The sequence below is a fragment of the Oncorhynchus gorbuscha genome, unplaced genomic scaffold (assembly GCF_021184085.1).
Source record: "Oncorhynchus gorbuscha isolate QuinsamMale2020 ecotype Even-year unplaced genomic scaffold, OgorEven_v1.0 Un_scaffold_437, whole genome shotgun sequence".
Classification (NCBI taxonomy): Eukaryota; Metazoa; Chordata; class Actinopteri; order Salmoniformes; family Salmonidae; genus Oncorhynchus; species Oncorhynchus gorbuscha.
In genome coordinates, this window is record NW_025745283.1 from 64,051 (window position 1) to 91,696 (window position 27,646).

A 27,646-nucleotide genomic window follows, 5' to 3' on the forward strand; every position below is an offset into this window, starting at 1 on the left:
AGTTAACCATCTGACCAACCAACCAACTAACCATCTGACCAACTAGTTAACCGTCTGACCAACCAACCACCTAACCGTCTGACCAACCAACCACCTAACCGTCTGACCAACCAACCACCTAACCGTCTGACCAACCAACCACCTAACCGTCTGACCAACCAACCACCTAACCGTCTGACCAACCAACCACCTAACCGTCTGACCAACCAACCACCTAACCGTCTGACTAACCAACCACCTCTGACCAACCAACCACCTAACCGTCTGACCAACCAACCACCTAACCATCTGACCAACCAACCACCTAACCATCTGACCAACCAACCACCTAACCATCTGACCAACCAACCACCTAACCATCTGACCAACCAACCACCTAACCATCTGACCAACCAACTAACCATCTGACCAACCAACTAACCATCTGACCAACCAACTAACCATCTGACCAACCAACTGACCAACCAACTAACCATCTGACCAACTAACCACCTAACCAACCACCTAACCATCTGACCAACTAGTTAACCATCTGACCAACCAACCAACTAACCAACTTACCATCTGACCAACCAACTAACCATCTGACCAACCAACTGACCAACCAACTGACCAACCAACTGACCAACCAACTGACCAACCAACTAACCAACCAACTAACCAACCAACTAACCAACTGACCAACCAACTAACCAACCAACTAACCAACCAACTAACCAACTGACCAACCAACTAACCAACCAACTAACCAACTGACCACCTAACCAACTGACCAACCACCTAACCATCTGACCAACTGACCACCTAACCATCTGACCATCTGACCAACTAACCATCTGACCAACTAACTAACCATCTGACGAACCAACCAACCATCTGACGAACCAACCAACCATCTGACCAACCAACCAACCATCTGACCAACCAACCAACCATCTGACCAACCAACCATCTGACCAACCAACCAACCATCTGACCAACCAACCAACCATCTGACCAACCAACTAACCATCTGACCAACCAACCACCTAACCATCTGACCAACCAACCACCTAACCATCTGACCAACCACCTAACCATCTGACCAACCAACCACCTAACCATCTGACCAACCACCTAACCATCTGACCAACCAACTAACCATCTGACCAACTAACTAACCATCTGACCAACCAACTAACCAACCACCTAACCAACTGACCAACCACCTAACCATCTGACCAACCACCTAACCATCTGACCAACCACCTAACCATCTGACCAACCACCTAACCATCTGACCAACCACCTAACCATCTGACCAACCACCTAACCATCTGACCAACCACCTAACCATCTGACCAACCAACCATCTGACCAACCAACCATCTGACCAACCAACCATCTGACCAACCAACCATCTGACCAACCAACCATCTGACCAACCAACCATCTGACCAACCAACTAACCATCTGACCAACCGACCAACTGACCAACCGACCAACTGACCAACCACCTAACCATCTGACCAACCAACCAACCAACCAACTGACCAACCAACCAACTGACCAACCACCTAACCATCTGACCAACCAACCAACTAACCAACTAACCACCTAACCATCTGACCAACCAACTAACCATCTGACCAACCAACCACCTAACCATCTGACCAACTAACCACCTAACCATCTGACCAACCAACCACCTAACCATCTGACCAACCAACTAACCATCTGACCAACCAACCAACTAACCATCTGACCAACTAACCACCTAACCATCTGACCAACCAACTAACCATCTGACCAACTAACCACCTAACCATCTGACCAACCAACTAACCATCTGACCAACTAACCACCTAACCATCTGACCAACCACCTAACCATCTGACCAACCAACTAACCATCTGACCAACTAACCACCTAACCATCTGACCAACTAACCACCTAACCATCTGACCAACCACCTAACCATCTGACCAACCACCTAACCATCTGACCAACCACCTAACCATCTGACCAACCAACTAACCATCTGACCAACCAACCATCTGACCAACCAACCATCTGACCAACCAACTAACCATCTGACCAACCAACTAACCATCTGACCAACCAACTAACCATCTGACCAACCAACTAACCATCTGACCAACCAACTAACCATCTGACCAACCAACTAACCATCTGACCAACCACCTAACCATCTGACCAACCAACCATCTGACCAACCAACCATCTGACCAACCAACTAACCATCTGACCAACCAACTAACCATCTGACCAACCAACTAACCATCTGACCAACCAACTAACCATCTGACCAACCAACTAACCATCTGACCAACCAACTAACCATCTGACCAACCACCTAACCATCTGACCAACCAACCATCTGACCAACCACCTAACCATCTGACCAACCACCTAACCATCTGACCAACCACCTAACCATCTGACCAACCAACTAACCATCTGACCAACCAACTAACCATCTGACCAACCAACCAACCATCTGACCAACCAACCATCTGACCAACCAACCATCTGACCAACCACCTAACCATCTGACCAACCAACCAACCATCTGACCAACCAACCATCTGACCAACCACCTAACCATCTGACCAACCAACCACCTAACCATCTGACCAACCACCTAACCATCTGACCAACCAACTAACCATCTGACCAACCGATCAACAGAGCATATAAGCGGTGTTACAATCTGTGTGTGTTTATAAGGTATGTGTATATAGGTGTGTGTGTGTGTTTATAAGGTATGTGTATATAGGTGTGTGTGTGTGTTTATAAGGTGTGTGTATATAGGTGTGTGTGTGTGTTTATAAGGTGTGTGTGTGTTTATAAGGTGTGTGTATATAGGTGTGTGTGTGTGTTTATAAGGTGTGTGTATATAGGTGTGTGTGTGTGTTTATAAGGTGTGTGTATATAGGTGTGTGTGTGTGTTTATAAGGTGTGTGTATATAGGTGTGTGTGTGTGTTTATAAGGTGTGTGTATATAGTGTGTGTGTGTGTTTATAAGGTGTGTGTATATAGGTGTGTGTGTGTGTTTATAAGGTGTGTGTATATAGGTGTGTGTGTGTGTTTATAAGGTGTGTGTATATAGGTGTGTGTGTGTGTTTATAAGGTGTGTGTATATAGGTGTGTGTGTGTGTTTATAAGGTGTGTGTATATAGGTGTGTGTGTGTGTTTATAAGGTGTGTGTATATAGGTGTGTGTGTGTGTGTTTATAAGGTGTGTGTATATAGGTGTGTGTGTGTGTGTTTATAAGGTGTGTGTATATAGGTGTGTGTGTGTGTGTTTATAAGGTGTGTGTATATAGGTGTGTGTGTGTGTTTATAAGGTGTGTGTATATAGGTGTGTGTGTGTGTTTATAAGGTGTGTGTATATAGGTGTGTGTGTGTGTTTATAAGGTGTGTGTATATAGGTGTGTGTGTGTGTTTATAAGGTGTGTGTATATAGGTGTGTGTGTGTGTGTTTATAAGGTGTGTGTATATAGGTGTGTGTGTGTGTGTTTATAAGGTGTGTGTATATAGGTGTGTGTGTGTGTTTATAAGGTGTGTGTATATAGGTGTGTGTGTGTGTTTATAAGGTGTGTGTATATAGGTGTGTGTGTGTGTTTATAAGGTGTGTGTATATAGGTGTGTGTGTGTGTTTATAAGGTGTGTGTATATAGGTGTGTGTGTGTGTTTATAAGGTGTGTGTATATAGGTGTGTGTGTGTGTTTATAAGGTGTGTGTATATAGGTGTGTGTGTGTGTTTATAAGGTGTGTGTATATAGGTGTGTGTGTGTGTTTATAAGGTGTGTGTATATAGGTGTGTGTGTGTGTTTATAAGGTGTGTGTATATAGGTGTGTGTGTGTGTGTTTATAAGTGTGTGTGTGTGTGTTTATAAGGTGTGTGTATATAGGTGTGTGTGTGTGTTTATAAGTGTGTGTGTATATAGGTGTGTGTGTGTGTTTATAAGGTGTGTGTATATAGGTGTGTGTGTGTGTTTATAAGGTGTGTGTATATAGGTGTGTGTGTGTGTTTATAAGGTGTGTGTATATAGGTGTGTGTGTGTGTTTATAAGGTGTGTGTATATAGGTGTGTGTGTGTGTTTATAAGGTGTGTGTATATAGGTGTGTGTGTGTGTTTATAAGGTGTGTGTATATAGGTGTGTGTGTGTGTTTATAAGGTGTGTGTATATAGGTGTGTGTGTGTGTTTATAAGGTGTGTGTATATAGGTGTGTGTGTGTGTTTATAAGGTGTGTGTATATAGGTGTGTGTGTGTGTTTATAAGGTGTGTGTATATAGGTGTGTGTGTGTGTTTATAAGGTGTGTGTATATAGGTGTGTGTGTGTGTTTATAAGGTGTGTGTATATAGGTGTGTGTGTTTATAAGGTGTGTGTATATAGGTGTGTGTGTGTGTTTATACGGTGTGTGTATATAGGTGTGTGTGTGTGTTTATACGGTGTGTGTATATAGGTGTGTGTGTGTGTTTATAAGGTGTGTGTATATAGGTGTGTGTGTTTATAAGGTGTGTGTATATAGGTGTGTGTGTGTGTTTATAAGGTGTGTGTATATAGGTGTGTGTGTTTATAAGGTGTGTGTATATAGGTGTGTGTGTGTTTATAAGGTGTGTGTATATAGGTGTGTGTGTGTGTTTATAAGGTGTGTGTATATAGGTGTGTGTGTGTGTTTATAAGGTGTGTGTATATAGGTGTGTGTGTGTGTTTATAAGGTGTGTGTATATAGGTGTGTGTGTTTATAAGGTGTGTGTATATAGGTGTGTGTGTTTATAAGGTGTGTTCCAAGATGGTGTAGCAGTCGAACGTCTTGTCGTGCCCCTTGTATATATCGTTTTTTAAATATTTTTTTAACATATTTTTCTTCGCATATCTTTTAAAACATTTTGTTAAACCTCAACTTCTAAATACTCTCCTGCAACCCGCCTCACCCAATGTAGCGATTTTCTTCTAAAGTATTTATATCTACTTTGGATCCGGAACCCCTCAACTGAAGCTAGCCAGCTAACTACCAGCTAGCTACCAGCTATCAGTCAGCAAACCATTGCTAGCGGTCTTCAGCTAACCGGTCATAAGCTAACCTTTAGCTCGGAAAGCTCTTGCCAGTTCGAACAACCCGACTCTAACCAGAGCATAACGGACCTATTTTTTTTAAATCCCCGGATTCCCAACGCAAACGGAACATTTTCAGCTGGATTCTTCACAACTAGCTATCTAGCAAACCGCAACCCCGGATGATTATTCCTGGCGAGCGTTTCCACCCACTTAGCTTGAAGCTAGCCCGGCCAGAGTTCCTGTGCTACCACCGAAGCATACTTCTGGGCTACAATATCCGGACCCTCGACCGGTCTATCGATGTCACCGCATGAAGAGGAATAAACAGACTCACCCCATCGCGACGTCCTTGCTTGCTAATTCGGCCTGCTAACTGCTAGCTTGTTTAGCCCCGGTCCGCTAACTGCTACCTTGTTTAGGCCCGGTCCGCTAACTGCTACCTTGTTTAGGCCCGGCCGGCTAACTGCTACCTTGTTTAGCCCCGGCCGACTAACTGTTAGCTTGTTAGCACAGGCCTGCTAACCGTCTGAATCGCCACGTCCCAAACACTAACTGGACCCATATTTACTTTCTTTTTTCGATTTTTAATTTGTTTATACCTTCCGGTAACCTGCCTCACCCAATGTGATACGGAATCGCCATTATTTTTAATTTTTAGAACACACTCCAGAACCTCCAGAAGCTAACCAGTTAACTAGCTACAAGCTATTTAGTCATTGTTAGCCACTGCTAACTGTTTTTAACCTGGATAACACTCGCCAGTCCAGCTTCCCTGCCCCATCCACCGCTGCCCCCCTGGACACTGATCACTTGGCTACATAGCTGATGCATGCTGGACTGTCCATTAATCACGGTACTCCATTCTGCTTGTTTATGTTTTATCTGTCGGCCCCAGCCGCACTCAGGCTCTGTGTGTAGTTAATCCGACCCTCCCTGCCTAGCCTACGCCATTTTACCTGCTATTGTTGTGCTAGCTGATTAGCTGTTGTTGTCTCACTTACAGTTTTGGCTACTGTTTTAGCTAGCTCTCCCAATTCAACATCTGTGATTACTGTATGTCTCTCTCAAATGTCAATATGCCTTGTATACTGTTGTTCAGGTTAGTTATCATTGTTTTAGTTTACAATGGAGCCCCTAGATCCACTCTTCATACCCCTGATAACTCCCACCTCCCACACATGCGGTGACCTCACCCATTACAACCAGCATGTCCAGAGATACAACCTCTCTCATCATTACCCAGTGCCTGGGCATACCTCCGCTGTATCAGCACCCCACCATAACCCTGTCTGCGCATTATGCCCTGAATATATTCTACCATGCCCAGAAATCTGCTCCTTTCATTCTCTAACGCTCTAGGCGACCAACGCTCTAGGCGACCAGTTTTGATAGCCTTTAACTGCACCCTCATACTACTCCTCCTCTGTTCCGCGGGTGATGTGGAGGTAAACCCAGGCCCTGCAAGTCCCCAGGCACCCTCATTTGTTGACTTCTGTGATCGAAAAAGCCTTGGTTTCATGCATGTCAACATCAGAAGCCTCCTCCCTAAGTTTGTTTTACTCACTGCTTTAGCACACTCCGCCAACCCTGATGTCCTTGCCGTGTCTGAATCCTGGCTCAGGAATGCCACCAAAAATTTGGAGATTTCCATACCCAACTATAACATCTTCCGTCAAGATAGAACTGCCAAAGGGGGAGGAGTTGCAGTCTACTGCAGAGATAGCCTGCAAAGTAATGTCATACTTTCCAGGTCCATACCCAAACAGTTCGAACTACTAATCTTGAAAATTACTCTCTCCAGAAATAAGTCTCTCACTGTTGCCGCCTGCTACCGACCCCCCTCAGCACCCAGCTGTGCCCTGGACACCATTTGTGAATTGATTGCCCCCCATCTAGCTTCAGAGTTTGTTCTGTTAGGTGACCTAAACTGGGATATGCTTAACACCCCGGCAGTCCTACAATCTAAGCTAGATGCCCTCAATCTCACACAAATCATCAAGGAACCCACCAGGTACAACCCTAAATCTGTAAACAAGGGCACCCTCATAGACGTCATCCTGACCAACTGGCCCTCCAAATACACCTCCGCTGTCTTCAACCAGGATCTCAGCGATCACTGCCTCATTGCCTGTATCCGCTACGGAGCCGCAGTCAAACGACAACCCCTCATCACTGTCAAACGCTCCCTAAAACACTTCTGTGAGCAGGTCTTTCTAATCGACCTGGACCGGGTATCCTGGAAGGACATTGACTTCATCCCGTCAGTTGAGGATGCCTGGTCATTCTTTAAAAGTAACTTCCTCACCATTTTAGATAAGCATGCTCCGTTCAAAAAAAGCATAACTAAGAACAGATATAGCCCTTGGTTCACTCCAGACCTGACTGCCTTCGACCAGCACAAAAACATCCTGTGGCGGACTGCAATAGCATCGAACAGTCCCCGCGATATGCAACTGTTCAGGGAAGTAAGGAACCAATACACGCAGTCAGTCAGGAAAGCTAAGGCCAGCTTCTTCAGGCAGAAGTTTGCATCCTGTAGCTCCAACTCCAAAAAGTTGGGGAAAAAAGTCTGGGTCACTGAAGTCCATGGAGAACAAGAGCACCTCCTCCCAGCTGCTCACTGCACTGAGGCTAGGTAACACGGTCACCACCGATAAATCCATGATTATCGAAAACTTCAACAAGCATTTCTCAATGGCTGGCCATGCCTTCCGCATGGCTACTCCAACCTCGGCCAACAGCTCCGCCCCCCCCCCCCCCCGCAGCTACTCGCCCAAGCCTCTCCTTTACCCAAATCCAGATAGCAGATGTTCTGAAAGAGCTGCACAACCTGGACCCGTACAAATCAGCTGGACTTGACAATCTGGATCCTCTATTTCTGAAACTATTCGCCGCCATTGTCGCAACCCCTATTACCAGCCTGTTCAACCTCTTTCATATCATCTGAGATCCCCAAGGACTGGAAAGCTGCCGCAGTCATCCCCCTCTTCAAAAGGGGGAGACACCCTGGACCCAAACTGTTACAGACCTATATTCATCCTGCCCTGCCTATCTAAGGTCTTCGAAAGCCAAGTCAACAAACAGGTCACTGACCATCTCGAATCCCGCTGTGCAATCTGGTTTCCGAGCCGGTCACGGGTGCACCTGAGCCACGCTCAAGGTACTAAACGATATCATAACCGCCATCGATAAAAGACAGTACTGTGCAGCCGTTTTCATCGACCTTGCCAAGGCTTTCGACTCGGTCAATCACCATATTCTTATCGGCAGACTCAGTAGCCTCGGCTTTTCGGATTACTTCCTTGCCTGGTTCACCAATTACTTTGCAGACAGAGTTCAGTGTGTCAAATCGGAGGGCATGCTTTTCAACCGTTCGCTGCCTGCACCCGCACGCCTGACCAGCATCACCACCCTGGATGGTTCCAACCTTGAATATGTGGACATCTATAAGTACCTAGGTGTCTGGCTAGACTGGAAACTCTCCTTCCAGACCCATATCAAACATCTCCAATCAAAAATCAAATCAAGAGTCGGCTTTCTATTCCGCAACAAAGCCTCCTTCACTCACGCCGCCAAACTTACCCTAGTAAAACTGACTATCCTACCGATCCTCGACTTCGGCGATTGTCATCTACAAAATTGCTTCCAACACTCTACTCAGCAAACTGGATGGAGTTTATCACAGTGCCATCCGTTTTGTCACTAAAGCACCTTATACCACCCACCACTGCAACTTGTACGCTCTAGTCGGCTGGCCCTCGCTACATATTCGTCGCCAGACCCACTGGCTCCAGGTCATCTACAAGTCCATGCTAGGTAAAGCTCCGCCTTATCTCAGTTCACTGGTCACGATGGCAACACCCATCCGTAGCACGCGCTCCAGCAGGTGTATCTCACTGATCATCCCTAAAGCCAACACCTCATTTGGCCGCCTTTCGTTCCAGTACTCTGCTGCCTGCGACTGGAACGAATTGCAAAAATCGCTGAAGTTGGAGACTTTTATCTCCCTCACCAACTTCAAACATCAGCTATCTGAGCAGCTAACCGATCGCTGCAGCTGTACATAGTCTATCGGTAAATAGCCCACCCATTTTCACCTACCTCATCCCCATACCGTTTTTATTCATTTACTTTTCTGCTCTTTTGCACAAGAATATCTCTACCTGTACATGACCATCTGATCATTTATCACTCCAGTGTTAATCTGCAAAATTGTATTATTCGCCTACCTCCTCATGCCTTTTGCACACATTGTATATAGACTGCCCATTTTTTCTACTGTGTTATTGACTTGTTAATTGTTTATTCTATGTGTAACTCTGTTGTCTGTTCACACTGCTATGCTTTATCTTGGCCAGGTCGCAGTTGCAAATCAGAACTTGTTCTCAACTAGCCTACCTGGTTAAATAAAGGTGAAATAAAAAATAAAGAAAATATATTTTTTTAGCGGATTACAATTTGAATCGGACAGCAGCCAATCAAATTGTGCCATCTGGGAAAAGTTGTTGGGCGTGGCAGTGCAGAGCGGTCTGACGCTAGACTTGTTACAACAGACGGTGTGTATTCTTTCTCATGGCTACCCATGTATTTCCATGGAAAAGAATACAAATATATATTTTTAAAGCATTCATGATTTGCGTAAATGTAATATACTAACTATTACTCATTAAAAATATTAAATGGTATTACATTTGGTGAAGAGCATATTAGAAACTCAAAATGTAGGACTTGAGACTTGCTTGTGACTTGTAAAACAACGACTTGGTCCCACTTCTGGTGGGTAGTACTGTGTGTACCTGTATTAGTGGGTAGTACTGTGTGTACCTGTATTAGTGGGTAGTACTGTGTGTGAACCTGTATTAGTGTTAGTACTGCGTGTGAACCTGTATTAGTGTTAGTACTGCGTGTGAACCTGTATTAGTGTTAGTACTGCGTGTGAACCTGTATTAGTGTTAGTACTGCGGTGTACCTGTATTAGTGGGAGTACTGCGGTGTACCTGTATTAGTGGGAGTACTGCGGTGTACCTGTATTAGTGGGTAGTACTGCGGTGTACCTGTATTAGTGGGTAGTACTGCGGTGTACCTGTATTAGTGGGTAGTACTGCGGTGTACCTGTATTAGTGGGTAGTACTGCGTGTACCTGTATTAGTGGGTAGTACTGCGTGTACCTGTATTAGTGGGTAGTACTGCGGTGTACCTGTATTAGTGGGTAGTACTGCGTGTACCTGTATTAGTGGGTAGTACTGCGTGTGCCTGTATTAGTGGGTTGTACTGCGTGTAACTGTATTAGTGGGTAGTACTGCGTGTGCCTGTATTAGTGGGTAGTACTGCGTGTACCTGTATTAGTGGGTAGTACTGCGTGTGCCTGTATTAGTGGGTAGTACTGCGTGTGCCTGTATTAGTGTGTAGTACTGCGTGTGCCTGTATTAGTGTTAGTACTGCGTGTGCCTGTATTAGTGTTAGTACTGCGTGTGTACCTGTATTAGTGGGTAGTACTGCATGTGTACCTGTTATTGGTGGGTAGTACTGCTTGGGGACATGTACCACCAGGAGCAGGTTTGCCTTCAGCTGGGAGGGGAAGTTAGCTTTAATCTCCCCCAGCGTGGTCGCTCTCCATTGGGCATCGAAGTCTGTCAGCAGTACCACCACCAACATGGAGTTTAGCTCTGCCGGGGAGGAGCGGGAGAAGATGGAGGACAAGGTGGAGATCAGATAGCTGCCTTTAGGACGACTCACCGAGCACAGCCCGATGGTCAGGTACTCTGGAGAGAGAGAGAGAACAGACCAATAGTCAGGTACTCTGAGAGAGAGAGAGAGAGAGAGAGCGAGAACAGACCAATAGTCAGGTACTCTGGAGAGAGAGAGAGAGAGAGAGAGAGAGAGAACAGACCAATAGTCAGGTACTCTGGAGAGAGAGAGCGAGAACAGACCAATAGTCAGGTACTCTGGAGAGAGAGAGCGAGAACAGACCAATAGTCAGGTACTCTGGAGAGAGAGAGCGAGAACAGACCAATAGTCAGGTACTCTGGAGAGAGAGAGAGAGAACAGACCAATAGTCAGGTACTCTGGAGAGAGAGAGAGAGAACAGACCAATAGTCAGGAGAGAGAGAGAGAGAGAGAACAGACCAATAGTCAGGTACTCTGGAGAGAGAGAGAGAGAGAGAGAGAACAGACCAATAGTCAGGTACTCTGGAGAGAGAGAGAACAGACCAATAGTCAGGTACTCTGGAGAGAGAGAGAGAGAGAACAGACCAATAGTCAGGTACTCTGGAGAGAGAGAGCGAGAACAGACCAATAGTCAGGTACTCTGGAGAGAGAGAGAGCGAGAACAGACCAATAGTCAGGTACTCTGGAGAGAGAGAGAACAGACCAATAGTCAGGTACTCTGGAGAGAGAGAGAACAGACCAATAGTCGGGTACTCTGGAGAGAGAGAGAGCGAGAACAGACCAATAGTCAGGTACTCTGGAGAGAGAGAGAGCGAGAACAGACCAATAGTCAGGTACTCTGGAGAGAGAGAGAGCGAGAACAGACCAATAGTCAGGTACTCTGGAGAGAGAGAGAGAGAACAGACCAATAGTCAGGTACTCTGGAGAGAGAGAGAGAGAACAGACCAATAGTCAGGTACTCTGGAGAGAGAGAGAACAGACCAATAGTCAGGTACTCTGGAGAGAGAGAGCGAGAACAGACCAATAGTCAGGTACTCTGGAGAGAGAGAGCGAGAACAGACCAATAGTCAGGTACTCTGAGAGAGAGAGAACAGACCAATAGTCAGGTACTCTGGAGAGAGAGAGAGAGAACAGACCAATAGTCAGGTACTCTGGAGAGAGAGAGAGAGAGAGAGAGAGAGAACAGACCAATAGTCAGGTACTCTGGAGAGAGAGAGAGAGACAGACCAAGAGAGAGAGAGAGAGAGAACAGACCAATAGTCAGGTACTCTGGAGAGAGAGAGAGAGAGAACAGACCAATAGAGGAGAGAGAGAGAGAGAGAACAGACCAATAGTCAGGTACTCTGGAGAGAGAGAGAGAGAACAGACCAATAGTCAGGTACTCTGGAGAGAGAGAGAGAACAGACCAATAGTCAGGTACTCTGAGAGAGAGAGAGAGAGAGAGAGAGAACAGACCAATAGTCAGGTACTCTGGAGAGAGAGAGAGAGAGAGAGAGAGAGAGAGAGAGAACAGACCAATAGTCAGGTACTCTGAGAGAGAGAGAGAACAGACCAATAGTCAGGTACTCTGAGAGAGAGAGAGCGAGAACAGACCAATAGTCAGGTACTCTGGAGAGAGAGAGAGCGAGAACAGACCAATAGTCAGGTACTCTGGAGAGAGAGAGAGCGAGAACAGACCAATAGTCAGGTACTCTGGAGAGAGAGAGAGCGAGAACAGACCAATAGTCAGGTACTCTGAGAGAGAGAGAGAACAGACCAATAGTCAGGTACTCTGGAGAGAGAGAGAGAGAGAACAGACCAATAGTCAGGTACTCTGAGAGAGAGAGAGAGCGAGAACAGACCAATAGTCAGGTACTCTGGAGAGAGAGAGAGAACAGACCAATAGTCAGGTACTCTGGAGAGAGAGAGAGAACAGACCAATAGTCAGGTACTCTGGAGAGAGAGAGAGAACAGACCAATAGTCAGGTACTCTGGAGAGAGAGAGAGAGAACAGACCAATAGTCAGGTACTCTGGAGAGAGAGAGAGAGAGAACAGACCAATAGTCAGGTACTCTGAGAGAGAGAGAACAGACCAATAGTCAGGTAGAGAGAGAGAGAGAACAGACCAATAGTCAGGTACTCTGAGAGAGAGAGAGAACAGACCAATAGTCAGGTACTCTGGAGAGAGAGAGAGAGAACAGACCAATAGTCAGGTACTCTGGAGAACAGAGAGAGAGAGAACAGACCAATAGTCAGGTACTCTGGAGAGAGAGAGAGAGAGAACAGACTCTGGAGAACAGACCAATAGTCAGGTAGAGAGAGAGAGAACAGACCAATAGTCAGGTACTCTGAGAGAGAGAGAGACCAATAGTCAGGTAGAGAGAGAGAGAGAGAACAGACCAATAGTCAGGTACTCTGAGAGAGAGAGAGAGAACAGACCAATAGTCAGGTACTCTGAGAGAGAGAGAGAACAGACCAATAGTCAGGTACTCTGAGAGAGAGAGAGAGAGAGAACAGACCAATAGTCAGGTACTCTGAGAGAGAGAGAGAGAGAGAGAGAACAGACCAATAGTCAGGTACTCTGGAGAGAGAGAGAGAGAGAGAGAGAGAGAGAGAACAGACCAATAGTCAGGTACTCTGGAGAGAGAGAGAGAGAGAGAGAGAGAGAGAGAACAGACCAATAGTCAGGTACTCTGGAGAGAGAGAGAGAGAGAGAGAGAACAGACCAATAGTCAGGTACTCTGGAGAGAGAGAGAGAACAGACCAATAGTCAGGTACTCTGAGAGAGAGAGAGAACAGACCAATAGTCAGGTACTCTGAGAGAGAGAGAGAGAACAGACCAATAGTCAGGTACTCTGGAGAGAGAGAGAGAGAGAACAGACCAATAGTCAGGTACTCTGGAGAGAGAGAGAGAGAACAGACCAATAGTCAGGTACTCTGGAGAGAGAGAGAACAGACCAATAGTCAGGAGAGAGAGAGAGAGAGAACAGACCAATAGTCAGGTACTCTGAGAGAGAGAGAGAGAGAACAGACCAATAGTCAGGTACTCTGGAGAGAGAGAGAGCGAGAACAGACCAATAGTCAGGTACTCTGAGAGAGAGAGAGAGAGAGAGAACAGACCAATAGTCAGGTACTCTGGAGAGAGAGAGAGAGAGAGAGAGAGAGAGCGAGAACAGACCAATAGTCAGGTACTCTGGAGAGAGAGAGAGAGAGAACAGACCAATAGTCAGGTACTCTGGAGAGAGAGAACAGACCAATAGAGAGAGAGAACAGACCAACAGTCAATAGTCAGGTACTCTGGAGAGAGAGAGAGAACAGACCAATAGTCAGGTACTCTGGAGAGAGAGCGAGAACAGACCAATAGTCAGGTACTCTGGAGAGAGAGCGAGAACAGACCAATAGTCAGGTACTCTGGAGAGAGAGAGAGAGAGAGAGAGAGAGAACAGACCAATAGTCAGGTACTCTGGAGAGAGAGAGAACAGACCAATAGTCAGGTACTCTGGAGAGAGAGAGAGAGAGAACAGACCAATAGTCAGGTACTCTGAGAGAGAGAGAGAGAACAGACCAATAGTCAGGTACTCTGAGAGAGAGAGAGAGAGAGAGAACAGACCAATAGTCAGGTACTCTGAGAGAGAGAACAGACCAATAGAGACTCTGGAGAGAGAGAGAACAGACCAATAGTCAGGTACTCTGGAGAGAGAGAGAACAGACCAATAGTCAGGTACTCTGGAGAGAGAGAGAGCAAGAACAGACCAATAGTCAGGTACTCTGGAGAGAGAGAGAGCGAGAACAGACCAATAGTCAGGTACTCTGGAGAGAGAGAGAGAGTCAGGTACTCTGAGAGAACAGACCAATAGTCAGGTACTCTGGAGAGAGAGAGAGAGAGAACAGACCAATAGTCAGTACTCCAAGAGAGAACAGACCAATAGTCAGGTACTCTGGAGAGAGAGAGAGAGAGAGAACAGACCAATAGTCAGGTACTCTGGAGAGAGAGAGAGAACAGACCAATAGTCAGGTAGAGAGAGAGAGAGAGAGAGAACAGACCAATAGTCAGGTACTCTGGAGAGAGAGAGAACAGACCAAACAGACCAATAGAGAGGTAGACCAATAGACTCTGGAGAGAGAGAGAACAGACCAATAGTCAGGTACTCTGAGAGAGAGAGAGAGAACAGACCAATAGTCAGGTACTCTGAGAGAGAGAGAACAGACCAATAGTCAGGAGAGAACAGACCAATAGTCAGGTACTCTGAGAGAGAGAGAGAGAGAGAGAACAGACCAATAGTCAGGTACTCTGAGAGAGAGAGAGAACAGACCAATAGTCAGGTACTCTGGAGAGAGAGAGAACAGACCAATAGTCAGGTAGAGAGAGAGAACAGACCAATACCAATAGTCAGGTACTCTGGAGAGAGAGAACAGACCAATAGTCAGGAGAGAGAGAGAGAACAGACCAATAGTCAGGTACTCTGGAGAACAGACCAATAGTCAGGTACTCTGGAGAGAGAGAGAACAGACCAATAGTCAGGTACTCTGAGAGAGAGAGAGAGAACAGACCAATAGTCAGGTACTCTGGAGAGAGAGAGAGAGAGAACAGACCAATAGTCAGGTACTCTGGAGAGAGAGAGCGAGAACAGACCAATAGTCAGGTACTCTGGAGAGAGAGAGAGAGAACAGACCAATAGTCAGGTACTCTGGAGAGAGAGAGAGAACAGACCAATAGTCAGGTACTCTGGAGAGAGAGAGAGAGAACAGACCAATAGTCAGGTACTCTGGAGAGAGAGAGAGAGAACAGACCAATAGTCAGGTACTCTGGAGAGAGAGAGAGAGAACAGACCAATAGTCAGGTACTCTGGAGAGAGAGAGAACAGACCAATAGTCAGGAGAGAGAGAGAGAGAGAGAGAGAACAGACCAATAGTCAGGTACTCTGAGAGAGAGAGAGAGAGAGAACAGACCAATAGTCAGGTACTCTGGAGAGAGAGAGAGAGAACAGACCAATAGTCAGGTACTCTGAGAACAGACCAATAGAGGTAGAGAGAGAGAGAGAGAACAGACCAATAGTCAGGTACTCTGGAGAGAGAGAGAGAGAGAGAGAACAGACCAATAGTCAGGTACTCTGAGAGAGAGAGAGAGAACAGACCAATAGTCAGGTACTCTGGAGAGAGAGAACAGACCAATAGTCAGGTACTCTGGAGAGAGAGAGAGAACAGACCAATAGTCAGGTACTCTGGAGAGAGAGAGAGAGAGAACAGACCAATAGTCAGGTACTCTGAGAGAGAGAGAGAGAGAACAGACCAATAGTCAGGTACTCTGGAGAGAGAGAGAGAGAGAACAGACCAATAGTCAGGTACTCTGGAGAGAGAGAGAGAGAGAGAGAGAGAGAGAGAACAGACCAATAGTCAGGTAGAGAGAGAGAGAGAGAGAGAACAGACCAATAGTCAGGTACTCTGGAGAGAGAGAGAGAGAACAGACCAATAGTCAGGTACTCTGGAGAGAGAGAGAGAGAGAGAGAGAACAGACCAATAGTCAGGTACTCTGGAGAGAGAGAGAGAGAGAGAGAGAGAGACCAATAGTCAGGTACTCTGGAGAGAGAGAGAGAGAGAACAGACCAATAGTCAGGTACTCTGGAGAGAGAGAGAGAGAACAGACCAATAGTCAGGTACTCTGGAGAGAGAGAGAGAGAGAACAGAGTCAGGAGAGAGAGAGAACAGACCAATAGTCAGGTACTCTGGAGAGAGAGAGAAGAGAACAGACCAATAGTCAGGTACTCTGAGAGAGAGAGAGAGAGAACAGACCAATAGTCAGGTACTCTGAGAGAGAGAGAGAGAGAACAGACCAATAGTCAGGTACTCTGGAGAGAGAGAGAGAGAGAACAGACCAATAGTCAGGTACTCTGGAGAGAGAGAGAGAACAGACCAATAGTCAGGTACTCTGGAGAGAGAGAGAGAACAGACCAATAGTCAGGTACTCTGGAGAGAGAGAGAGAACAGACCAATAGTCAGGTACTCTGGAGAGAGAGAGAGAGAGAGAGAACAGACCAATAGTCAGGTACTCTGGAGAGAGAGAGAGAACAGACCAATAGTCAGGTACTCTGGAGAGAGCGAGAGAGAGAGAGAGAGAACAGACCAATAGTCAGGTACTCTGGAGAGAGAGAGAGAGAGAACAGACCAATAGTCAGGTACTCTGGAGAGAGAGAGAGAGAACAGACCAATAGTCAGGTACTCTGAGAGAGAGAGAGAACAGACCAATAGAGAGAGAGAGAGAGAGAACAGACCAATCAGTCAGGTACTCGAGAAGAGAGAGAGAGAGTAGAGAGAGAGAGAGAACAGACCAATAGTCAGGTACTCTGGAGAGAGAGAGAGAGAGAACAGACCAATAGTCAGGTACTCTGGAGAGAGAGAGAGAACAGACCAATAGTCAGGTAGAGAGAGAGAGAGAGAACAGACCAATAGTCAGGTACTCTGGAGAGAGAGAGAGACAGACCAATAGTCAGGAGAGAGAGAGAACAGACCAATAGTCAGGTACTCTGGAGAGAGAGAGAGAGAGAACAGACCAATAGTCAGGTACTCTGAGAGAGAGAGAGAGCGAGAACAGACCAATAGTCAGGTACTCTGGAGAGAGAGAGAGAGAGAACAGACCAATAGTCAGGTACTCTGGAGAGAGAGAGAGCGAGAACAGACCAATAGTCAGGTACTCTGAGAGAGAGAGAGAACAGACCAATAGTCAGGTACTCTGGAGAGAGAGAGAGACCAATAGAGTACTCTGGAGAGAGAACAGACCAATAGTCAGGTACTCTGAGAGAGAGAGAGAACAGACCAATAGAGAACAGACCAATAGTCAGGTACTCTGAGAGAGAGAGAGAGAACAGACCAATAGTCAGGTACTCTGGAGAGAGAGAGAGAGAACAGACCAATAGTCAGGTACTCTGGAGAGAGAGAGAGAGAGAGAGAGAACAGACCAATAGTCAGGTACTCTGGAGAGAGAGAGAGAGAGAGAACAGACCAATAGTCAGGTACTCTGAGAGAGAGAGAGAGAGAGAGAGAGAGACCAGAGAACAGACCAATAGTCAGGTACTCTGAGAGAGAGAGAGAGAGAGAGAACAGACCAATAGTCAGGTACTCTGGAGAGAGAGAGAGAGAGAGAGAGAGAGAGAGAGAGAACAGACCAATAGTCAGGTACTCTGAGAGAGAGAGAGAGAACAGACCAATAGTCAGGTACTCTGGAGAGAGAGAGAGAGAGAGAGAGAGAGAGAACAGACCAATAGTCAGGTACTCTGAGAGAGAGAGAGAGAACAGACCAATAGTCAGGTACTCTGGAGAGAGAGAGAGAGAGAACAGACCAATAGTCAGGTACTCTGGAGAGACAGACCAATAGTCAGGTAGAGAGAGAGAGAGAGAACAGACCAATAGTCAGGTACTCTGGAGAGAGAGAGAGAACAGACCAATAGTCAGGTACTCTGAGAGAGAGAGCAGACCAATAGTCAGGTACTCTGGAGAGAGAGAGAGAACAGACCAATAGTCAGGTACTCTGGAGAGAGAGAGAGAGAGAACAGACCAATAGTCAGGTACTCTGGAGAGAGAGAGAGAGAACAGACCAATAGTCAGGTACTCTGGAGAGAGAGAGAGAACAGACCAATAGTCAGGTACTCTGGAGAGAGAGAACAGACCAATAGTCAGTACTCTGGAGAGAGAGAGAGAACAGACCAATAGTCAGGTACTCTGAGAGAGAGAGAACAGACCAATAGTCAGGTACTCTGGAGAGAGAGAACAGACCAATAGTCAGGTACTCTGGAGAGAGAGAGAGAACAGACCAATAGTCAGGTACTCTGGAGAGAGAGAGAGAACAGACCAATAGTCAGGTACTCTGGAGAGAGAGAGAGAGAGAGAACAGACCAATAGTCAGGTACTCTGGAGAGAGAGAGAGAGAACAGACCAATAGTCAGGTACTCTGAGAGAGAGAGAGAGAGAGAACAGACCAATAGTCAGGTACTCTGGAGAGAGAGAGCGAGAGAGAGAGAGAGAGAGAACAGACCAATAGTCAGGTACTCTGGAGAGAGAGCGAGAACAGACCAATAGTCAGGTACTCTGGAGAGAGAGAGAGAGAACAGACCAATAGTCAGGTACTCTGGAGAGAGAGAGAGAGAGAGAGAGAACAGACCAATAGTCAGGTACTCTGGAGAGAGAGAGAGAGAGAACAGACCAATAGTCAGGTACTCTGGAGAGAGAGAGAGAGAGAGAACAGACCAATAGTCAGGTACTCTGGAGAGAGAGAGAGAGAGAGAGAGAGAGAGAGAACAGACCAATAGTCAGGTACTCTGGAGAGAGAGAGAGAGAACAGACCAATAGTCAGGTACTCTGGAGAGAGAGAGAGAGAACAGACCAATAGTCAGGTACTCTGAGAGAGAGAGAGAGAGAGAGAACAGACCAATAGTCAGGTACTCTGAGAGAGAGAGAGAGAGAGAACAGACCAATAGTCAGGTACTCTGGAGAGAGAGAGAGAGAGAACAGACCAATAGTCAGGTACTCTGGAGAGAGAGAGAGAGAGAACAGACCAATAGTCAGGTACTCTGGAGAGAGAGAGAGAGAGAACAGACCAATAGTCAGGTACTCTGGAGAGAGAGAGAGAGAGAACAGACCAATAGTCAGGTACTCTGGAGAGAGAGAGAGAGAGAGAGAGAGAGAGAGAGAACAGACCAATAGTCAGGTACTCTGGAGAGAGAGAGAGAGAGAACAGACCAATAGTCAGGTACTCTGGAGAGAGAGAGAGAGAGAACAGACCAATAGTCAGGAGAGAGAGAGAGAGAACAGACCAATAGTCAGGTACTCTGAGAGAGAGAGAGAACAGACCAATAGTCAGGTAGAGAGAGAGAGAGAACAGACCAATAGTCAGGTACTCTGGAGAGAGAGAGAACAGACCAATAGTCAGGTACTCTGGAGAGAGAGAGAGAGAGAGAACAGACCAATAGTCAGGTACTCTGAGAGAGAGAGAGAACAGACCAATAGAGAGAGAGAGAGAGAACAGACCAATAGTCAGGTACTCTCAGACTCTGGAGAGAGAGAACAGACCAATAGTCAGGTACTCTGAGAGAGAGAGAGAGAGAACAGACCAATAGTCAGGTACTCTGAGAGAGGTACTCTGAGAGAGAGAGAGAGAACAGACCAATAGTCAGGTACTCTGGAGAGAGAGAGAGAGAACAGACCAATAGTCAGGTAGAGAGAGAGAGAGAGAACAGACCAATAGTCAGGTACTCTGGAGAGAGAGAGAGAGAGAGAACAGACCAATAGTCAGGTACTCTGGAGAGAGAGAGAGAGAGAGAACAGACCAATAGTCAGGTACTCTGGAGAGAGAGAGAGAGAGAACAGACCAATAGTCAGGTACTCTGGAGAGAGAGAGAGAGAGAACAGACCAATAGTCAGGTACTCTGGAGAGAGAGAGAGAACAGACCAATAGTCAGGTACTCTGGAGAGAGAGAGAGAACAGACCAATAGTCAGGTACTCTGGAGAGAGAGAGAGAGAACAGACCAATAGTCAGGTACTCTGGAGAGAGAGAGAGAACAGACCAATAGTCAGGTACTCTGGAGAGAGAGAGAGAACAGACCAATAGTCAGGTACTCTGGAGAGAGAGAGAGAGAGAACAGACCAATAGTCAGGTACTCTGGAGAGAGAGAGAGAACAGACCAATAGTCAGGTACTCTGGAGAGAGAGAGAGAACAGACCAATAGTCAGGTACTCTGGAGAGAGAGAGAGAGAGAGAACAGACCAATAGTCAGGTACTCTGGAGAGAGAGAGAGAGAGAGAGAGAGAACAGACCAATAGTCAGGTACTCTGGAGAGAGAGAGAGAGAACAGACCAATAGTCAGGTACTCTGGAGAGAGAGAGAGAACAGACCAATAGTCAGGTACTCTGGAGAGAGAGAGAGAACAGACCAATAGTCAGGTACTCTGGAGAGAGAGAGAGAACAGACCAATAGTCAGGTAGAGAGAGAGAGAGAGAACAGACCAATAGTCAGGTACTCTGGAGAGAGAGAGAACAGACCAATAGTCAGGTACTCTGGAGAGAGAGAGAGAGAGAACAGACCAATAGTCAGGTACTCTGGAGAGAGAGAACAGACCAAGAGTCAGGTAGAAGAGTCAATAGTCAGGTACTCTGAGAGAGAGAGAGAGAGAACAGACCAATAGTCAGGTACTCTGAGAGAGAGAGAGAGAGAGAACAGACCAATAGTCAGGTACTCTGGAGAGAGAGAGAGAGAGAGAACAGACCAATAGTCAGGTACTCTGGAGAGAGAGAGAGAGAACAGACCAATAGTCAGGTACTCTGGAGAGAGAGAGAGAGAACAGACCAATAGTCAGGTACTCTGGAGAGAGAGAGAGAGAGAGAACAGACCAATAGTCAGGTACTCTGGAGAGAGAGAGAGAACAGACCAATAGTCAGGTACTCTGGAGAGAGAGAGAGAACAGACCAATAGTCAGGTACTCTGGAGAGAGAGAGAGAACAGACCAATAGTCAGGTACTCTGGAGAGAGAGAGAGAACAGACCAATAGTCAGGTACTCTGGAGAGAGAGAGAGAACAGACCAATAGTCAGGTACTCTGGAGAGAGAGAGAGAGAGAGAACAGACCAATAGTCAGGTACTCTGGAGAGAGAGAGAGAGAACAGACCAATAGTCAGGTACTCTGGAGAGAGAGAGAGAGAGAGAGAACAGACCAATAGTCAGGTACTCTGAGAGAGAGAGAGAGAGAGAACAGACCAATAGTCAGGTACTCTGAGAGAGAGAGAGAGAGAGAGAGAGAGAACAGACCAATAGTCAGGTACTCTGGAGAGAGAGAGAGAGAGAGAGAGAGAACAGACCAATAGTCAGGTACTCTGGAGAGAGAGAGAGAGAACAGACCAATAGTCAGGTACTCTGGAGAGAGAGAACAGAGAGTACTCTGGAGAGAGAGAGAGAACAGACCAATAGTCAGGTACTCTGAGAGAGAGAGAGAGAGAGAGAACAGACCAATAGTCAGGTACTCTGAGAGAGAGAGAGAGAGAGAGAACAGACCAATAGTCAGGTACTTGGAGAGAGAGAGAGAGAGAGAACAGACCAATAGTCAGGTACTCTGGAGAGAGAGAGAACAGACCAATAGTCAGGAGAGAGAGAGAGAACAGACCAATAGTCAGGTACTCTGGAGAGAGAGAGAACAGAGAGAGAGAGAGAGAACAGACCAATAGTCAGGTACTCTGAGAGAGAGAGAGAGAGAACAGACCAATAGTCAGGTACTCTGGAGAGAGAGAGAGAGAACAGACCAATAGTCAGGTACTCTGAGAGAGAGAGAGAGAGAGAGAACAGACCAATAGTCAGGTACTCTGGAGAGAGAGAGAGAGAGAACAGACCAATAGTCAGGTACTCTGGAGAGAGAGAGAGAGAGAGAACAGACCAATAGTCAGGTACTCTGGAGAGAGAGAGAGAGAGAACAGACCAATAGTCAGGTACTCTGAGAGAGAGAGAGAGAGAACAGACCAATAGTCAGGTACTCTGGAGTCAGAGAGAGAGAGAACAGACCAGATAGTCAGGTACTCTGGAGAGAGAGAGAGAGAGAGAACAGACCAATAGTCAGGTACTCTGAGAGAGAGAGAGAGAGAGAACAGACCAATAGTCAGGTACTCTGGAGAGAGAGAGAGAGAACAGACCAATAGTCAGGTACTCTGGAGAGAGAGAGAGAGAACAGACCAATAGTCAGGTACTCTGGAGAGAGAGAGAGAGAACAGACCAATAGTCAGGTACTCTGGAGAGAGAGAACAGACCAATAGTCAGGAGAGAGAGAGAACAGACCAATAGTCAGGTACTCTGGAGAGAGAGAGAGAGAGAGAGAGAGAGAGAACAGACCAATAGTCAGGTAGAGAGAGAGAACAGACCAATAGTCAGGTACTCTGAGAGAGAGAGAGAGAGAGAACAGACCAATAGTCAGGTACTCTGAACAGACCAATAGTCAGGAGAGAGAGAGAGAACAGACCAATAGTCAGGTACTCTGAGAGAGAGAGAGAGAGAGAACAGACCAATAGTCAGGTACTCTGGAGAGAGAGAGAGAGAGAAAGAACAGACCAATAGTCAGGTACTCTGGAGAGAGAGAGAGAACAGACCAATAGTCAGGTACTCTGGAGAGAGAGAGACCAATAGAGAGAGAGAGAGAGAACAGACCAATAGTCAGGTACTCTGAGAGAGAGAGAGAGAGAGAGAACAGACCAATAGTCAGGTACTCTGAGAGAGAGAGAACAGACCAATAGTCAGTAGAGAGAGAGAGAGAACAGACCAATAGTCAGGTACTCTGGAGAGAGAGAGAGAGAGAGAACAGACCAATAGTCAGGTACTCTGGAGAGAGAGAGAGAGAACTCTGGAGACCAATAGTCAGGTACTCTGAGAGAGAGAGAGAGAACAGACCAATAGTCAGGTACTCTGGAGAGAGAGAGAGAGAGAGAACAGACCAATAGTCAGGTACTCTGAGAGAGAGAGAGAGAGAGACAGACCAATAGTCAGGTACTCTGAGAGAGAGAGAGAGAACAGACCAATAGTCAGGTACTCTGGAGAGAGAGAGAGAAGAACAGACCAATAGTCAGGTACTCTGAGAGAGAGAGAGAAGAACAGACCAATAGTCAGGTACTCTGGAGAGAGAGAGAGAGAGAACAGACCAATAGTCAGGTACTCTGGAGAGAGAGAGAGAGAGAACAGACCAATAGTCAGGTACTCTGGAGAGAGAGAGAGAACAGACCAGAGAGAGAGAACAGACCAATAGTCAGGTACTGGAGAGAGAGAGAGAACAGAGAGAGAGAGAGAGAGAACAGACCAATAGTCAGGTAGTCAGGAGAGAGAGAACAGACCAATAGTCAGGTAGAGAGAGAGAGAACAGACCAATAGTCAGGTACTCTGAGAGAGAGAGAGAGAGAGAACAGACCAATAGTCAGGTACTCTGGAGAGAGAGAGAGAGAACAGACCAATAGTCAGGTACTCTGGAGAGAGAGAGAGAACAGACCAATAGTCAGGTAGAGAGAGAGAGAGAACAGACCAATAGTCAGGTACTCTGGAGAGAGAGAGAGAGAACAGACCAATAGTCAGGAGAGAGAGAGAACAGACCAATAGTCAGGTACTCTGAGAGAGAGAGAGAGAACAGACCAATAGTCAGGTACTCTGGAGAGAGAGAGAGAACAGACCAATAGTCAGGTACTCTGGAGAGAGAGAGAGAACAGACCAATAGTCAGGTACTCTGAGAGAGAGAGAGAGAACAGACCAATAGTCAGGTACTCTGAGAGAGAGAGAGAACAGACCAAAGTCAGTCAGAACAGACCAATAGTCAGGTACTCTGAGAGAGAGAGAGAGAGAACAGACCAATAGTCAGGTACTCTGAGAGAGAGAGAGAGAACAGACCAATAGACCAATAGTCAGGTACTCTGGAGAGAGAGAGAGAGGAGAGAGAGAGAGAACAGACCAATAGTCAGGTACTCTGAGAGAGAGAGAGAGAACAGACCAATAGAACAGACCAATAGTCAGGTACTCTGGAGAGAGAGAGAGAACAGACCAATAGTCAGGTACTCTGGAGAGAGAGAGAGAACAGACCAATAGTCAGGTACTCTGGAGAGAGAGAGAACAGACCAATAGTCAGGTACTCTGGAGAGAGAGAGAGAGAGAGAGAGAACAGACCAATAGTCAGGTACTCTGGAGAGAGAGAGAGAACAGACCAATAGTCAGGTAGAGAGAGAGAGAGAACAGACCAATAGTCAGGTACTCTGGAGAGAGAGAGAGAGAGAGAGAGAGAGAGAGAGAGAGAGAACAGACCAATAGTCAGGTACTCTGGAGAGAGAGAGAGAGAGAGAACAGACCAATAGTCAGGTACTCTGGAGAGAGAGAGAGAGAGAGAGAGAACAGACCAATAGTCAGGTACTCTGGAGAGAGAGAGAACAGACCAATAGTCAGGTACTCTGGAGAGAGAGAGAGAGAACAGACCAATAGTCAGGTACTCTGGAGAGAGAGAGAGAGAGAGAACAGACCAATAGTCAGGTACTCTGGAGAGAGAGAGAACAGACCAATAGTCAGGTACTCTGGAGAGAGAGAGAGAGAGAGAGAGAGAGAGAGAGAGAGAGAGAGAGAGAGAGAGAACAGACCAATAGTCAGGTACTCTGAGAGAGAGAGAGAGAGAGAGAGAACAGACCAATAGTCAGGTACTCTGGAGAGAGAGAGAACAGACCAATAGAGGAGAGAGAGAGAGAACAGACCAATAGTCAGGTACTCTGGAGAGAGAGAGAGAGAGAGAACAGACCAATAGTCAGGTACTCTGGAGAGAGAGAGAACAGACCAATAGTCAGGTACTCTGAGAGAGAGAGAGAGAGAGAGAACAGACCAATAGTCAGGTACTCTGAGAGAGAGAGAGAACAGAGTCAGGTACTCTGGGAGAGAGAGAGAGAGAGACCAATAGTCAGGTACTCTGGAGAGAGAGAGAGAGAGAGAACAGACCAATAGTCAGGTACTCTGGAGAGAGAGAGAGAGCGAGAACAGACCAATAGTCAGGTACTCTGGAGAGAGAGAGAGCGAGAACAGACCAATAGTCAGGTACTCTGGAGAGAGAGAGAGAGAGAACAGACCAATAGTCAGGTACTCTGGAGAGAGAGAGAGAACAGACCAATAGTCAGGTACTCTGGAGAGAGGGGGCAAATCCAAATGTTGACTTCAATTGTGCACTTTGTGATAAAAGCACCACATTTAAGTATGAAAATAGATGTAGCCTTACAATATATACAGGTAACTGCCAAAATACAACAATTGAGTAAATGAGGGATAGAAAGTATATTGAAGCAGGTGCTTCCACACAGGTGTGGTTCTTGGAGTGAATTAAGCAGTTAACATCTCATCATTAACATCCTGTCATGTATAAAATGCTGCGCTAAAGCTATTTTGGCTACCATGGCATAGGATGTACAGTTGATGTCGGAAGTTTACAAACACTTAGGTTGGAGTGATTTAAACTCGTTTTTCAACCACTCCACAAATGTATTGTCAACAAACTAGAGTTTTGGCAAGTCGGTTAGACATCTACTTCGCATGACACAAGTCATTGTTTACAGACAGATTATTTCACTTATAATTGACTGTAGCACAATTCCAGTGGATCAGATGTTTACCTACACTAAGTTAACTGTTTTTAAACAGATTGGAAAATTTCAAAGAATTATGTCATGGCTTTAGAGGCTTCTGATAGGCTAATTGACATAATTTGAGTCAATCGAAGGTGTACCTCTGGATGTATTTCCCAAGCCCTACCTTCAAACTCAGTGCCTCTTGCTTGACATATTGAGAAAATCTAAAGGAATCAGCCAAGACCTCAGAAAATATTGTAGACTCCACAAGTCTGGTTCATCCTTGGGAGCAATTTCAAAATGCCTGAAGGTACTACATTCATCTGTACAAACAATAGTATGCAAGTATAAACATCATGGGACCACGCAGCCGTCATACCGCTCAGGAATGAGATGCATTCTGTCTCCTAGAGATGAATGTACGTTGGTTCGAAAAGTGAAAATCAATCCCAGAACAACAGCAAAGGACCTTGTGAAGATGCTGGAGGAAACAGGTACAAAGTATCTATATCCACAGTAAAATGAGTCCTATATCGACATAACCTGAAAGGCCGCTCAGCAAGGAAGAAGCCACTGCTCGAAAACCACCATAAAGAAGTCGGACTACGTGGCTTGCAACTGCACGTGGGAACAAAATTGTACTTTTTGGGAAATGTCCTCTGGTCTGAAGAAACAAAAATAGAACTGAGAAAAAGGGGAGGCTTGCAAGCCGAAGAACACCATCCCAACCATGAAGCACTGGGTGGCAGCAACATGTTGTGCTTTGCTGCAGGATGGATTGGTGCACTTCACAAAAATAGATGGCTTCATGAGGGAGGAAAATTATGTGGATATATTGAAGCAACATCTCAAGACATCAGTCAGGAAGTTAAAGCTTGGTAGCAAATTTGTCTTCCAAATGGACAATGACCCGAAGCATACTTCCAAAGTTGTGGCAAAATGACTTAAGGACAACAAAGTCAAGGTATTGGAGTGGCCATTACAAAGCCCTGACCTCAATCCTATAGAACATGTGTGGGCAGAACTGAAAAGGTGTGTGCGAGCAAGGAGGCCTATAAACAGTTCTGTCAGGAGGACCAAAATTCACCCAACTTATTGTGGGAAGCTTGTGGAAGGCTACCTGAAACGTTTGACCCAAATTAAACCATTTAAAGGCAATGCTACCAAAATACTAATTTAGTGTATATACACTTCTGACCACACTTGGAATGTAATGAAAGAAATAAAAGCTGAAAGAAATAATTCTCTCTACTATTATTCTGACATTTCAACCTAGAGAGCTTTTTTCAACAAGGTTTGGTGTTTTCAAGAGAGGCTTTATTACTGCCAATTTTTAGTGAGTTTGGTACACATTCAGTGGATAGAGATCCATTTATTATGTTTAACATAGGAGGGCCCAGCACAGGAAGCAGCTCTTTCAGTAGTTTAGTTGAATAGTGTCCAGTATGCAGCTTCTTAGCTGTTTAGAGGCCACATTTTCATCAATGTGTCAAGAGATATAGTACTAAAGAACTTGAGTGTCTCCCCTGATCCTAGGTCCTGGCAGAATTGTGCAGACTCAGGACAACAGAGCTTTGGAGGAATACGCAGATTTAAAGAGGAGTCCGGAATTTGTATTCTAATGATCATGATCTATTCCTCAAAGAAAATAATTTATCACTGCTGAAGTGTAAGCCATCCTCTCTTGGGGAATGCTGCTTTTTAGTTAGCTTTGTGACAGTATCAAAATTAAATTAAATTGGAAAATTAGGATGATCAAGCAGCAGTGAGGGGTCTTCGATATTGCACGGTACTGTCTTTCCAAGTTAGTCGGAAGAATTCCAGTTTGGTGTGGC

The 27,646-nt window shown here is 46.0% G+C and overlaps 1 protein-coding gene across 1 annotated transcript in view; it reads right to left on the reverse strand.

The window, feature by feature from the left end:
- The window catches only part of LOC124018217 (alpha-1,3-mannosyl-glycoprotein 4-beta-N-acetylglucosaminyltransferase C-like), a 29,046-nt gene that overhangs the window by 1,172 nt on the left and 228 nt on the right, over window positions 1–27,646 (reverse strand). The window contains exon 2 of the mRNA XM_046333477.1: window positions 10,577–10,845. Coding sequence (XP_046189433.1) covers window positions 10,577–10,845 — 269 coding nt within the window. The remainder of the gene's footprint in view (window positions 1–10,576; window positions 10,846–27,646) is intronic.